This window comes from Astyanax mexicanus, chromosome 24 (assembly GCF_023375975.1).
Source record: "Astyanax mexicanus isolate ESR-SI-001 chromosome 24, AstMex3_surface, whole genome shotgun sequence".
Lineage (NCBI taxonomy): Eukaryota > Metazoa > Chordata > Actinopteri > Characiformes > Acestrorhamphidae > Astyanax > Astyanax mexicanus.
The window spans coordinates 18,602,768-18,619,332 of record NC_064431.1 but is presented as its reverse complement, the minus strand read 5'-3'; the positions used below and the strand labels follow the sequence as shown (position 1 = coordinate 18,619,332).

The window sequence follows — 16,565 nt, the reverse complement described above, 5'->3', positions numbered from 1 at the left end:
TGCCCAATTGAAAAAAAGAAAGCATGCTGACGTCTGACAAATCTCACTCGTGCAAAAACTGCACTGTGAAACCAAAACTAAACGCAATAAATGTAAAGTGTATAAATGCAGCTCTGGAAAAAAAAATAAAAGACTACTTAAAAAGAGTTCCTTTGATTTTACCAAATTGAAAACCTCTAGAATATAATCAAGGAAAGATGGATGATCACAAGTCATCAGTTCAATTTTTGCACCAGGAGTGGCGTAAAGTTATCCAAAAGCAGTGTGTAAGACTGGTGGAGGAGAACTTGCCATTGTTATTTCAGCCATTTCTCATTTTCGGCACATAAATGCTTTAAATGAGAATATTTTTTTTTTGGAATTTGGGAGAAATGTTGTCTGTAGTTTACAGAATAAAACAGCAATGTTCATTTTACTCAAACATATACCTATAAATAGCAAATTCAGAGAAACTGAGCTGTATAGACATGTGTTACAAACACATGAACATTTTTCAATTCCATTATGCCCTGCTTTCCACCAGTGTACTGATCTCTGATCTGTATCCTCTGTGCTCTCAGTCCTACACCGAAGCTGCGCTGGAGGAAGGTGGATGGGATCTTACCCTCGAAGGTGGGAGCGAGTGCAGATGGACCTATCCTGACCCTTCCTGACCTGAGCTTTGATGATGAGGGCGTGTATGAGTGTGAAGCCTACAGCTCAGAGGGACGGGATACACACCAGGGGCGCGTCTCTGTCCAAGGTACGAGATACCCCTCGCTGCAGAACCACAAGTCCAGGGGGTGGGGCTGGATCTGATCCAACTCTTCCTACGTCGTGTTTTCATTGGTCTGAAGCAGATCGGACTCTTCCGCATCCGGTTTTACTCACTCGTTTTGATTGTGTATTAATATCTGTAATAATAAATGAACATGGTAGCTGGTAGATAAGACACTCATTGGCATCCTTTATTTTAATTATTTATTTTTTATTTTGTCTTTAGGCCCTTTTTATTAAAGATAAAAAATGAAATAGTTAATATTTATATAGGAAATGTACAGCATTTTATTATGTTTGTAATCACAGACATGTTCCTTCTTTTAAATCTGTATTGTGTGATTTAAATGTGCTACGTAGCAAATAACATTTTGATCTATAAACGGTAAAAGTCTTAAGGTTGGGTTCCAGGATTTATTTGATAAGATAAAATAATTCCTGGTCGGGAAACGTAAGCGACACGTGTTAAGTTTAACGACGAATTGAAATGCGATGACTTAAAACCAATGAAAAGAAGATATGGGTGGTCAGGAGGTCAGGCTCCACCCCTTGGATCAGATCCAGCCCCACCCCCTGGACTTGTGGTTCTGCAGCGAGGGGTACTTGCAAGGTACGGCACTTCTAAAGGGTTTAGGCCTTGTTTGCTCTGTTACAGCTGACAAATCATTTCAAATTTGATTTATCATATGCTCTATCCAGTAGTTTTGGATGGCATGAGGTGGGGAATTGGAGATATGATCGCCCAACATCCTGGCTTTACTATGTTCTTACTTAGACAATGATTCAAAATACAGTAGAAAGTTCTCTCTGTACAGTTGAGACAGTTACTACAACAAAAGCAGGAGACGATGTCCCAGTTTTCTTTTGTCACTTTAAATTGGTATGTATTGATGCTAGATGCTAGAACAAGAGTACATCTCTGTGAAGCTCATACTGTAGAGCTTTCTTTGTGTCGCTCCCACACACTGATATTAAGGCGTTCTGGATGAGTAATGATATGATTACGTGTGTGTGTGTGTGTGTAGCTCAGCCCGAGTGGCTGCAGGTGATGAGTGATTCCGAGGTGGAGATCAGTTCCGAGCTGCACTGGAGTTGTGTAGCTGCAGGAAAACCACGACCGAGCATCCGCTGGCTACGCAACGGACTGCCTCTCAGCACACAGGTCAGCACACACACACACTCACACACATTGATTTAGACTGCATTTTGGCACAGTCAAATGAGTTATTTACATATACCATGTACTACTGCATCTCAAAAAGTTTGATTATGATTCAAAATTGACCTTATTTCAGTAATTCACATCAAAATGTGAAACTCATGTATTATATAGATGTATTACACACAGAGTGATCTATTTAAAGTGTTTATGTATTTTATAGCTGAAGATTATCAACTTACAACCAATGAAAACCCAAAAGCCCTGTTTCTCAGAAAATTAGAATATTATATAAGACCAATTGGTACTTTTAGCAGTGTGTACAGTGTGCCAAATCCTGCTGGAAAATGAAATCTGCATCTCTATAAAAGTTGTCAGTAGCAGAGGGGAGCATGAAGTTCTGTATGATTTTGTGGGGAAACAAAACTGCACTGACTTTAGACTTGATAAAATAAAACACAGTGGATCAACACCAGCAGATGACAGACATGTCTCTCCAAACCATCACTGATCATCAGTAAATTTTATATTTCATTTGTAAATCAAGGGAGCAGAGTCTGGAGGAAGAGTGGAGAGACACACAGTTCAAGCTGCTTGAGGTCTAGTGTGAAGTTTCTACAATCAGTGATGGTTTGGAGAGACATGTCATCTGCTGGTGTTGATCCACTGTGTTTTATTATCAATTCTAAAGTCTAAAGTCAGGGCAGTGTTTTTTCCTGGAAAATCCTACAGCACTTAAAGCCCCACTAGGTAGGATTTCCTTGATTTTTTATATTTTTAAAGAAGTAAAATTACAGCTTGAAACTCACTGCAGCGCTGCATTGAGGTGTAATAGGAGGAATAGCAGTGCTCTCGTGTCTGTGCCGGCGCTCCTCTGAGCTCAAACCAGACTCGCGACCAACGCTCGCGAGAACTGCGACCTGCTTTCCGACCTTTAGTTCTAATGAAACATTTATTACACTCTGCAACTGCAGGGGGAGCCCAGGAGCACAAAATTTCAATCCTACCTAGTGGAGCTTTAATGTTTCCTTAAGAAGTGGAGTCCATGAGACTTTATTGTTATTCGCATCGCATATATAATTTTTTGCTATTGGGATATTTACCATATCACTCAGCCCTGTGATGGAGTTTGAGGAAGCAGCAGCAGACAGAGCAGGCGGAGCTGAGAAAGTTCCAAAACTGCACACACTCCTCATCCCCCAGCAGCAGCAGCAGCAGCACACTGTTCAGCATGACACCCAGAGATTCACATCACAGCACTGATACTCTCAGCCTTATCTCCTGTCTGTAGCACTTATCACTAACAGCCCTGCAGCACCTGTACCTGTCAAAGCTCCCTCACATCCCCCCCTAACACACAATACCGCACATCCCCCACTAACATATACACACATCCCCCCCTAACACACAATACCGCACATCCCCCACTAACATATACACACATCCCCCCTAACACACAATACCACACATCCCCACCAACACACAATACCACACATCCGCCCCTAACGCACAATACCGCACATCCCCCTAACACACAATACCGCACATCCTCCACTAACACACAATACCGCACATCCCCCCCTAACACACAATACCGCACATCCCCCCTAACACACAATACCGCACATCCCCCCTAACACACAATACCGCACATCCCCCCTAACACATCCACACATCCCCCCCAACACACAATACCACACATCCCCCCTAACACATCCACACATCCCCCCTAACACACAATACCGCACATCCCCCCTAACACATACACACATCCCCCCAACACACAATACTGCACATTCCCCCCTAACACACAATACTGAACATCCCTCCTAACACATACATACATCCCGGGCACAGTACCCCACAAACACACATCCCCTGCACAATACCACATATGCACACATCTGCAACACATCCACACATCCCCAACATAATACCGCACAAACACCCCAACACATACACACATCCCCGGCACATACACACACACATCTCCAGCACAATACCACAAAAACACCCCCCCCCCCCCAACACATACACACATCCCCGACACAATACCGCACAAACACACATCCCCTGCACAATACCACACATGCACACATCTGCAACATATACACACATGCCCAACACATACACACATCCCCGACACAATACCACACATGCACACATCTGCAACATATACACACATCCCCAACACATACACACATGCCTGGCACAATACCGCACAAACACACAACCCCCTAACACAAACACACATCCACAGCACAATACCGGCAAACTACTAATACTTCCTAATCCCCCCAAACAGAAACCCCTATCAAAATACTGCATAAGCCCCCCAGCACACACAATCACGTATAGATCCCCTGCGAAAAACTGCACAAATCCCCCACAACACACACACACACAGAGGCCCCACCAAATGCCTCACGACCCCCCAGGATGTCTTATTTGTAGAGAGTTTAGTCTGCCGGGGGGGGATGGTGTGAGAAGTGGAGCTGTTAGAGCTGATAAGTCTGTAGTGACACAGACCTTCTTCCATCCGACTGAGGAATCTCCCACAGATCTACCTCACACTGATAGTGATGATAGTGATGATACAGAAGCTTGTCAAAGATGCTTTGAGTATCTTGTCAAAAGTGAAAGATGTCTTGATCTGCTGACTGTGTGCAGGACCGCGTGGAGGTCACCAACGGCCTCCTGAAGATCAGTAACCTGGCCCTGGAGGATTCTGGGATGTACCAGTGTGTGGCGGAGAACAAGCACGGCACCATCTACTCTAATGCAGAGCTCAGGGTTCAAGGTGAGCTCAACTGCTGAACCTGAACCTGAAGTTGATCAATCAGCTTCAAACAAACTCGTATTTTACTAACATATTTTTAAAAATTAATATGTAAATATTGTATTGTGATATTCTGTTTTGCAATACTGTATCGAAAAAAAAAAAAAACACACCAAAGGTTGGTGTCAGACAGTGGTTTCTTTAGTGTTGTGTTTAAACCCCGCCCACTAGATATCAGTGCTGTGCTCTGTCATTAGAAAAGTAAACTTTTCTTTTACTCAGAAGTGCAGCATTATAAGGGAATTTTAAGTGAAGTTTCTCCAGCGCTTAAGCTGGAAGCAGTAGCATTAGCATTTGCCGCTAACCACAGTGCTAGCCTTTTTGCTGTTCAGAAATGAATATATTGAACTGTAGTCTGCATGTTTATCGTATTAAAACAAGATACGTGGGACGAACCGCTATCTGATAGCACCCTAGCTTACTGAACCACATTTATGTCCAGCTGGCGCTACAGTTAGCGGCTAATGCTAATGCTGCTGCATCCAGCCATAGTGCTGGAGAAACTTCACTGAAAACTCACCCTTTTTTATGTCTTACATTAATAATATTATTTATACTTATATATTAATAATTATATATTACATATTATTCTATATTAATAATATTTATATTTACAGTTTACGAAACAGACGTTTTTATTTTTTCTTATTGTTTTTTACTAAATCAAAATATTTATACTAATTAAAACTATAATATTTATTTTGGTGCATTAGCATATTTTTTAAATAAATTAAAAAAATGTCAGTGTTCTTTTATGTTACCAAAAATATTGTTATCACAAAATACCCTGAGATATCGTGATATTGTTTTAGGGCCATATTGCTCAACCCTACTTTAACCTACTACTTCATCCTACTACTACTACTACTATTACTAATTACTACTACTAGGTTCCTAGTTGTAGAGGTTCCTAATGGTGTCCTGCGATAATCCATCCTATACACTTCTGGTGAAAAAAAACAGTTATTCGTCCATTTCTATAGGTGCACCACATGTGCTACGTACACCCACCCCTGCTTCTTAAACACACACACACACGGACACGCTGCAGAGTGCAAACCTGACTTTTACTTCCACAATAAACAGAATTAAGAATAAAATATCATTGCAGTTCCCTTAAAAGAGCTGCTGGTGTATCTTCTCAGCATGAACTTGCAGGTCAGTTTTCTCTGATTAGATGCACAAAGTGCTGCACTGTTAAGATACAAATGTGCCAAAGTCAGAGCTCACCTGGTTCTTAAAGGGAATGGCAAGTGGCAAGTGGTTTATTTCACGTTATTTTCACCAAAACACACCCATTATTAACTAAGAGAATTAGTACATGCATTTTTGTGTATTTTAACACACGTAAAGTGTATCTTTTGCGTCCTTACGATACCAAAGACACACTGACACGCCCTAAATCAAGCTGCGCAATCCGCAATTGACTGGTGCGCTATAGATCTGTAAAAAAGGGCCCCAAGTTTCATATTCCTGCCGGTTGATTTCTTCTATTTGACTAAGTGTGTATACTAGGATATTTCACAGTACTAACAAGTGCATTACATATTAATCTCTTTCTCTCTACTCTCTATTCTCTGACTGCATCTGCTGCAATGTCCAATCTTGCTTCACCCGTCCAATCTACCCTGAACCACTCTAGCTGTATTTGTGGTTGAATCTTCCTAGAAATTCTCCTTCCTTCACTCATACCATGTGATTCCTGCTCTCCTCTGCTTCCCTTTCTTCCCCCCTCTTTTCTTCTCTGCTTCCTGTTCTGGATGGATTGCGCTACTCCAGTCCAGGCTCCTGATTTCAGGCTGAATCCGGTGAGGAAGCTGGTTCCGGCAGCCCGTGGCGGTCAGGTGAAGATGGAGTGTAAACCTCGAGCTGCTCCTAAACCCACGCTCTTCTGGAGCCGCGGCACTGAGCTCCTGACCAACAGCAGCAGGTAATGCATACCGTGATTTTACAGTGGCATAAAAAAGTATTTGCCCCTTACAGATTTCTTTTGTTTTTGCATTTTTGTCATACTTAATTTTTTTTGGTTTATCAAACTTACTAAAATGTCAGACAAATATTACCTGAGTAAATATAAAAAGCACTTTTTAAATTATAATTTCATTTATTAAGGGAAAAAAACAATTTTTGTGGAAAAAGTGTTTATCCCCCATAAATTAACTGTCTTGTCTGACAACATGAAGCAGCTAAAAGATCTCAAAAAGCAACACATTATGTTGTGATCTAATGAAAATAAAATTAAAAAAAAGATAAATAAAAATAAAAAAACTAAGTCATTGACAGCTATCAGTCTAGAAAAGGATACAAAATCATTTCTAAAGCTTTGGGACTCCAGAGAACCACAGTGAGAGCTATTTGTAACAAATAGAGAAGACATGGAACACTGGTGAACCTTCCCAGGAGTGGCCGGCCGACCAAAATTATTCCAAAAGGGCATGGCCAACTCATCCAGGAGGTCACAAAAGAACCCAGAACAACATCTAAAGAACTGCAGGTCTCACTTACCTTAGTATTAATGATTTTTTAATAATAAGATAATAAGAGTCTAAATTTGGAACTTTTCGGAAGGTGTGTGTCATGTTACATCTGGCGTAAAACTAACACATAATTTCAAAAAAACAATATCATACTGAAAGTAAAACATGGTGGTGGTAGTGTGATTGTCTGAGGCTGCTTTGCTGCTTCAGGGTCTGGACAATTTGCTGTAAAAGATGGAACCCAGAATTCTGCTGTTTAAGTTCAGGCATACTTGGGTTCTGCAGCAGGACAATGATCCAAAGCACTCAAAAGTCCACCTCTGAATGTCTTAAAAATACAAAATATAGGTTTTAGAGTGGCCTAGTAAAAGTCTGATTGAGATGCTGTGGATGATCTTTTTCTGGTAGCATATTGTCTCCAACCCTGTTGAGCCTGGCTGTTGGCATCCCAGCTACACTGCTCCAAACTGACAAGCTTTCAAACATGTATTGTTTCAACAATTTGGTTGACAACTTAATGCATCAGCATTAAAAAGCATAAAAGCTTTTCTGATGAAGTAATATTTGGATGATTACTTTCACCAGAGTGTTTCATAGTTTTACATGTTTATAAGCGAATTGTTTGAGTGGGATGAGTTTCTGTAAATAATGGTCTCATATTTTTATTGTATAATGTTGCTGTTGCTTACTTAACTGTACTTAAAAATAGAGAATAAATAAATCCTGTAAATCACATAAAACTGATATCGAGTTAAAGGACCTTTAGGTCATATTTATGCAGAAATATAGAGAATTCTAAAGGGTTCATAAACATTCAAGCACCAGTGTAGGAGATGTACGAGAGATAAATGTCTTCGTTTTATGCATTTCTGCCTTGTTTTAATTAAAAAAATAAAGCTGCCTGACAGGCAGATGAGTCTTGAGTGGAGTTATGAGCCCGTCAAGGACATAATGTGATGAAAGCTGATGAAAAGAAAAATGAAAAGAAAAAGAAAAAGAGGGGGGCAGGGAAGAACAACATTTACTCTGGAACAACTTTTAACTTCAAGAAGATTCTAACTTCAAAGTCTTTCAGTTAGTTTCATCATATTTGGCAGCATCTAGCTTTTCTCAGAAACGGTTCAGACGGGTTCAAACAATAAAATAATGAGTGATTTCATTTGATAGATGGGCTCCAGGCCAGGCACCTGCAGTACAGAGTAATAGTATGTGATGAAATCGCCCACAGGGTAACGGTCATGCCTGACGGGGTCCTGTGGATCTATAACATCAGCCGGGCCGATGAGGGGAAGTATACCTGCTTCGCGGAGAATTACCTGGGCAAAGCTAACAGCACCGGCCACCTGTCTGTCAGAGGTACATCACTGTAATTATCTGTCTGGGGTTTGTATTGTTGTGCAAAAATGTTTATACTTTCATATTTTGTCATCATATGACCACTTAAATCAGGGGTGTCCAAACTTTTTTTGTTGGGGGCCAGAAGGAGAAATATATTTGAAGTCACGGGCCACAGACTCTGTAATAAAACAAATAATGAAATATTCCACTTTAAATAATACTTTTTTTCCTGATTATTTCATTTACACACCATTTTACTTGACTTACTGTCTTTATCTTTGACAGTGTTGTGTAAACTAAGATTTTTCAAATTGATGTTTAATTTCATGATGTCTCTTAATATTAAACTCCTTAATTACAGCAACTTTTAGACTCATTTGCCCTTTCTCTGCGCTAGAAATGCGCACTCTCTCCGCTTTTAGACTCTTTTGCCCCGTTTTTCTGCGCTAAAACTGCGCACCCTCTCCGCTTTTAGACTCTTTGGCCTGTTTTCTGCGCTAGAAATGCGCACCCTCTCCGCTTTTAGACTCTTTTGCCCCGTTTTTCTGCGCTAGAAATGCGCACTCTCTCCGCTTTTAGACTCTTTTGCCTGTTTTCTGCGCTAAAACTGCGCACCCTCTCCGCTTTTACACTCTTTGGCCTGTTTTCTGCGCTAGAAATGCGCACTCTCTCCGCTTTTAGACTCTTTTGCCCCGTTTTTCTGCGCTAAAACTGCGCACCCTCTCCGCTTTTAGACTCTTTGGCCTGTTTTCTGCGCTAGAAATGCGCACTCTCTCTGCTTTTAGACTCTTTGGCCCTTTACAAAACAGCTTGAGCTGTTTTGTAAAGAAGAATGAACAAAAATCTCAGTTTTTAGAAGCGCAAAGCTGGTAGAGAAAACCCTAAAAGACTTACAGCTGTAATTGCAGAGAAAGATAGAGCTACTAAGTATTGATATAGGGGGGATGAATACTCGATTTTATTAAAATTAGAAAACCATATATAATTTTCGTTCCATTTCACAATTATGTGCTACTTTGTGTTTGTCTATCAGTTAAAATCTTAATAAGATACATTTAAGTTTGTGGTTATAAGGTGACAAAATGTGAAAAGGTTTAAGGGGTATGAATAGTTGCATAATTAATTACAAGGTTAGTAACAAAGTTTTATTTATATTGTAAAATGTGCAGCGTCTAATGGTACATGCACACTGCAGCAATGCAAAGTTTTTTCTTGCTCCGCCTCCTGCTGTTTTCTGTTTGTCAATCGGCCCCGGGATGATGGTATAGCATTAGTCTGGAGCCCTGGCCTCACATTTCTAATTCATCTGATCCTGTATTTTTTGCTAAAACTTTGCTAAAACCCTAATTATTTTTTTTTTATGTTTTATAATTGATGGTCAATGTTTTTGCCCGTTTTTCTCTCTCTTTCTAAAACCTCCAACGCTCAGACGCCACCAAAATTACATTAGCACCCTCCAACGCCGACATCAACCAGGGAGAAAACGTCACGCTGCAGTGCCACGCCTCCCACGACCCAACCATGGACCTGACCTTCACCTGGTCCCTCAACGGAGTCCTGCTGGACCTGGAGGAACCAAACGGCCACTACCATCGCATAGAAGGGGTACGTAACTGTACAAACACACACACACACACACACTTCTTCTACATGACAGAGAGAGAGAGAGAGAGAGAGAGAGAGCAGCTGAAGATACAGTTTCTCTATAATATTCATTAATTTCATCTAGGGGTGGGCAATATTATATCATATACAATATATCCTGTCACAGAAATATCATGATATTAAAAATCCATATTGTGATAATAGGGATGTTTTTTTTCTTAAAAGTAGTCTATTATTTACTGTGAAGCTTTGATATTTATATGCATGCACTAAATATTCAAAAATATTTTTTGCTGATTTATATTATTTTATGCTATATTATTTATTTTGCCAAATTATGATTATACTGTTATACTATTATACTATATTCCTGAAATTAATGAATTATGTTTCTGTTTTCCTTTATCGCCAAGTATATCGTTATCACAAAAATACCCTGCATTATCGTGATATTATTTTAGAGCCATATCGCCCACCCCTATTGTCATCCATGGAATTTATTTTATTTATGCAATTAATTATAGATGATGCGGAGCAGTGCAATAGATGTTGCTAATGGACATTAAATTAACTGATGTGACTAAAGTGACTGATGTGCCATAGAAATAGAAATAGAAATAGAAATATGTTACAAAATAGTTCTGAGAAGTGGAAATGTGAATACCCAATCATGCATAACTGTACTTGAAAGTAAGTGAGGTTGGGAAAGTGATAGTGTAGAGAATTTAGAATTAAATGGTTGAATAATGTCCATATGGTGTGACATTAACTCTTATTCTTTGTGTGTGTTCTCTGTGTTCACGTGATCTTCTGCAGAAGGAAAATATTGGTGACCTCGCCATCGTGAACACTCAGCTGAGTCAAGCAGGCATCTACACATGCTCCGCCCAGACAGTAGTAGACAGTGCGGTAGCATCCGGCCGGCTGGTGGTGAGAGGTGAGAAGTGTGTGAGTGTGTCTGTGTGTGTGGGTGTGTGTGTGTGTGTGTGTTTCATTACAGAACGTTAGATGCAGGATTTGCATGTAGATGTTTATAAATTCCCATCCTTCATTTTAGTTCCGGACGTCACAATGCTCATTGCTATCTTACAGCCCACTAACAGTCACCAACATTTTCATTGTTTAATTACCAATGAAACACAATTGCTTGTAAATATATATGTACACCGGTGGGTGTGGTGGTTCGAAAATGGGGTGTGTTCAGGTGAATTTCTGGCGTATTGCTATCTTGACAACAGAAAACACAGATGCACCATTGACTGAAATGGACTTTAACTTTAAGGCAGACGTCAACCATCAGACATTCATTGCTATCTTGGCAGTGCATCCCCAACACACATACACCCCTGCTTGTCACGCACACATGAACACACTGTAGTGCTTAAACCCATAGCGTGTGCTTGTTGGCAGCTAAGCACATTTTTACATCAACAATAAACAGAATGAACAATCGTGAATGAGCAGGTCAGGTTTCCTCTGGTAAGAAACGCTGCACTGCTAAAATAGCAACGCACCAAAGTCAGAGCACACCTGTTTTTTAAAGGGAATGGCAAGTGACACGCTGATTGTTTTTTTACACATCACGGCCAAAACACACCCATGATTAATTAAGAGAATTACTACATGGTTTTGCGTGTTTGGAGCTGGGCAAGGTGTACTTTTCCAGATGTTACGATAGCAAAGACACACTGACGCCCTAAATCAAGACCAGTCAACTGAGCAGAGCCAGGGAGGTTCTATGCAAATTCCTTTATTCTGATGTGAGAATAAGGGAGCCATCCAAACAGTTAATAAAACCACATAATTCCTGACACAGGGAATATGTTTTTTTGCACTTTGACTGTTTATAAGAGCAGTAAAAAAAGTGAGTTTTGTATAATATGTCCTGTTTAAAATGTTTTAAACTTAACATCAACTTCTGCCATAATCTGCCCTGCCCCTCCACAATGTGATCTGGTCTCGATCTGACCCAGCTATCAAATATATTTATTTTTAATTGAGCTGCTGATAAGTCGCAGTCTAATATGATATATTAGCCATATACTATACTGCTATGAACAAAACACTGTCTTTGCTGCTCCATGCTGTTTACACACTAAGAGCACTGTTCGCATCTGTGCTGCACGTCTAATTAAAAAAACACTGTTTAGCAAATGTTCAGCGTTAATGCAGCTTCACACTGCCCAGATATATGCGGTGAAACACAAAATCTTCTAGCTGTATTTACTTTCTTGCTCCCGTGCCAGACAGCTCTGACCAATCAGAGGAGACGTTGTGCGCCCGTGGTTTATTGGTGCACATTTTGGTGCGACACCTCACAGACGCCTCATGCTGAGTGACATCACTGTTTTGAGTGTTGTTGGGAGAGAGGGCCATCTACCCACCCAGAGAGAGAGCAAGGTCAATTGAGCTCCGGTAGCCGATGGCAAGCTACATAACCGGGATTCAAACCAGCGATCTCTCTGATCATAGTGCCAGCGCTTTAACCTGCTCGACCTCTCGGCTTCCTCCTTTGTTGTGATTAATCTGATTCAGTTTTTAAAACGATCGACACCAATAATCATAATATATCGAATCGTAACCCATTGTATAGGGATGTGCATCATATCGCCAGGTATCTGTCTAAAACACACAGTCCTGTTATTACTATTATGAAGGTTGTACTAGTGTTTGGTTCACACTGTGCTGCCCTGTTTTGAAGTATTTTTAGCAAACACTTCTGACGGTCAGCAGCTCTCTGATGTAAATTGCGCTCTTTGTAAAAACGCTGCAGCTCACAGAGCTTTTAGTGCTGAAAGCTCCGTAATTGCGCCGTACGTCTCTCTCCCACCTAGGGTTGTCACGATACCAAAATTTTGACTTCGATACCGATACCAACTGTAGTATCACGATTCTCGATACCAAAACGATACTTGGAAGAAGAAAAAAAACAATAAAAATATCTGAACATAAAATGTTTATTTTGACTGAACTGGATTGAACACTGAACAATCGGTGCAAACGTTTTTATTCTAAAATGAAACATTTGAACAAAAAACAAGTTTCGTTATTATAACCTTAACTATAACATAATTATCTACTTCCACTTCCTAAAAACTAAAACCAGAGGTAATGGTAGCCTGACTATGTGAACCTGACGGGCGGGCAGAAGTTAAGTTCTGAATAAGGAAAATAAAGAGACAGAAGAACATTACAATGTTATGTTCATTTTAACACTCACTGCTCCGTTTTATTAATCAACCGTTTACCGTTTTTAATAAGCCCATGTTCAGTGTAACGATCAAGCAGGCTACGTGCCTGACCACAGATTTGCGATGGAAACGCGAAAACGTGAACATCTTGAGTTTATGTTTCACAGCCAATGGGATAATGGAGAAATAGAGAAAACCACGGGTCCAAAACAAAACTCCTGCACACTCCTCTCCGTGTTAACGTGATTTACTAGCAGTCGCTAGTAAATCTTAGTAAAGCTACAGACAGAGTGTATCTTGACTAACTCCACTAACCTGTCGACTTCTCAGCTCTTTGTAGAGATCAGGGTGCTTGACTGCTAAATGAATGAGCGAAATATGATCAGAATTATGTTAAATAACACTGTAACATAGAAGCATAGAACTATTATTTAATTAAAATGATTTTTAAGAACAGCTAAACACAGTGCTGCAGGTCAAACGTGGAGGCGTTCACGTGCGAGAGAGAGACACAGAGAAAGAGACACAGCGAGAGAGAGAGAGAGAGAGAGAGAGAGATTTGCGTGTTCTGATGTGAGCTACTCACAGGTAAAGGTTCTCTTTTATCTCCTCGTGCTCATATTCTAGTCCCACACATAAGTCTCCCTCAGTGTTTTCTGTCGTATTTTGCGGCTAGCGCGAGCGCTTACAACTAACACCGCGGACCGCGAGGTGCCGCCGCGCTTGTGCCGAATCCGCTACTGAATCCGACTCCCGCTTCGCGGACAGAATCGGCACAACACCCCCCGCTGTACAACTGCGGGAGTGAAAACAGCGCTAATAAATAAAGTAGTTTAGTTTCACTTTCAGTTTTCGTTATTTTCGTAATTTTATTTAAAAATAAAAATATAAATAAAAAACAGATGCCTACATCTCAGACTATTTTCCCACACTTCACTCCTCGCGCCCGTTTTGTCCACAAGTCGCGGACGAGAGACATCTGTTATTTTAGCCGTCGCCATTCTACACTCGCTGCTGCTCTGCTGGCTTGCGCGTGAATCGATTCATTTGTTCAGAACACTAAGTTTATCTGAATCCTGCCACACCGACTGCTGCGGTGTGAATCAGTTTTCTTATGAACTGAATCAAATCGCGCCTACTAATTTGACTCATTTGAAGCTAGTGACTGGGCTATATACAGTATCGAAAGCATCGAACGCTAAAGAACCGAATCGTTTGTGATGACGTAGTATCGAAAAAGAATCGAACCTTCGGTACACCGTGCAACTCTACTCCCACCCGGGCCATCGAGGGGCTCTGATAGAAGGTAAATTACAGAACATACTCTGGACCCTGATCAGTAATTATAAAACCCCAACACTCACCTCTCTCTTTCTCTCGCTCTTTTTCTCCTTCTCTGTCTCGTCTGCTGCAGGTCCTCCGGGGCCCCCTGGGGGTCTGGTGGTGAAGAGCGTGAACGAGACAGCGGTGGAGCTCAGATGGAGTCGTGGGTACGACAATCACAGCCCCATCGGGAAGTACGTCATCATGGGCCGCTCTGAGCACTCGCACGACTGGAAGAAGATGAGGACAGGTAAGATAAAAGCATGTATAAGTGAAAAGAAGTAAATGAAGTATTGGTTCACTACAGTTTAAAAATGTTCTACAGTTTTTTTTTTTTTTACAGCTGGGCAAAATATACACAGGGTTCCTGTGGGTCCTTAAAAGTTTTAAAATGTCTTAAAATAAAATTCAGGTAATTAAGGTCTTAATTACTAATTCCTTAATGTCCTAAATTTACTGTAAATTTGCAGTAGGTATTACATTTTCAGACTATGCGTTTAATGCCAGTGGGAAAGCACATACTAACTTTAACAGCGAGTTAGCTAATGTTACCGGGGAGAGAACTAAGGTTAGAAGAGAGCTAACTAACATACTAGCGTTAGTGGCAAGTTAGCTACTTTACCAGGGAGAGAACAAAGGTTAGCGGAAAGCTAGCTAATGGTAGCGGTGAGATAGCTAACATAGCTAACGTTACCGGGGAGAGAACTAAGGTTTGCAGCTGGAGCAGTATTAGCATTAGCAGCTAACTGCAGCGCTAGCTCTTTCGCCTTACAGGGTTAACGGAAGACTCAGGGTTTCTCAGTGTAGCACTGTTGGGCGGCATTTACTAGCAATAAGTGCTGCTAACTGCACTGTTGAAAATATTGGACATTTAAGCTTACTGTAACTAAACAGAAGTGCTATACCCACCCGAACAGTTTTTTAGGAGAGAAATCTGTGCAAATTGCCTTTGAAAGGAAATTCCCCATTAGAAGGGAAACATGGCGACACCCTTATTCCTTACTATTGTCGCTTAAAATGCATCTTACAATCCGCTGCACATTATGTATGAAAATAGACCTGAAAATAGGTGTTTACTGATGAGTCTAATAATCTGGTGCGCCTTAAAGTGCGAAAAAATACGGTAAATATATTCAAGTAGCAAAATGAGGCTACATCTACACACCTAGAGTTTAATAGTATACAGTTATTTTCTGTAAGTTCAAGCGGATGTATTTAATTAATTTGTTTCATTTAAATGATCATGTTGACCTCATGGTGGTTTATTATGGGATGCCCTGTGTAGATCCTGCTAACATCGAGGGTAATGCTGAATCTGCTCGTGTGATTGACCTACGACCCTGGATGGACTACGAGTTCCAGGTCATTGCCAGCAACATTCTGGGCAGCGGAGAACCCAGCATGCCCTCCCAGCCGGTCCGGACCAAACAGGCAGGTCAGAGACACTCTCAGCTCTTTTTACATACATCATCAGTATATATCAGACACATCAAAACACACGGCTCCTGAGTTCTGGATATCGATCAAACTTAGCTTAGCTAGGCTTAAGTGCAAATATGTTAACACTTCTTAAAAACATAACCACTATTTATTTAGTGTCTTTACTTATTTATCCATAAGAAAATATGTCAAATTAAATATGGTCCCAGTTAAAGGTTGGACGCACGTTTTCATTAGATTTTTCATTTGTATTTTTTTCCTACATTGTAAATAAATAATGAAACCTGATTAGTTTAGTGAATTAGAATAATTGATTATAATAATACAATAAGATCTGGATTATAAATCTTTTTTTTTTTTTTTTGGATAGTTTTAAACTGGTTTTGTGCTGGTATTAAGCTGGTTTGTGTGTGTTTATATAGTAAGCGCTGTTTTCT

At 40.5% G+C, this 16,565-nt stretch overlaps 1 protein-coding gene across 1 annotated transcript in view; it reads left to right on the top strand.

Annotated features, from left to right (window-relative positions):
* The window catches only part of cntn2 (contactin 2), a 72,621-nt gene that overhangs the window by 35,078 nt on the left and 20,978 nt on the right, over nucleotides 1-16,565 (top strand). The window contains exons 8-16 of the mRNA XM_022682684.2: nucleotides 561-742; nucleotides 1,782-1,918; nucleotides 4,586-4,715; nucleotides 6,534-6,684; nucleotides 8,460-8,587; nucleotides 9,999-10,174; nucleotides 10,991-11,111; nucleotides 14,780-14,938; nucleotides 15,974-16,123. Coding sequence (XP_022538405.1) covers nucleotides 561-742; nucleotides 1,782-1,918; nucleotides 4,586-4,715; nucleotides 6,534-6,684; nucleotides 8,460-8,587; nucleotides 9,999-10,174; nucleotides 10,991-11,111; nucleotides 14,780-14,938; nucleotides 15,974-16,123 — 1,334 coding nt within the window. The remainder of the gene's footprint in view (nucleotides 1-560; nucleotides 743-1,781; nucleotides 1,919-4,585; nucleotides 4,716-6,533; nucleotides 6,685-8,459; nucleotides 8,588-9,998; nucleotides 10,175-10,990; nucleotides 11,112-14,779; nucleotides 14,939-15,973; nucleotides 16,124-16,565) is intronic.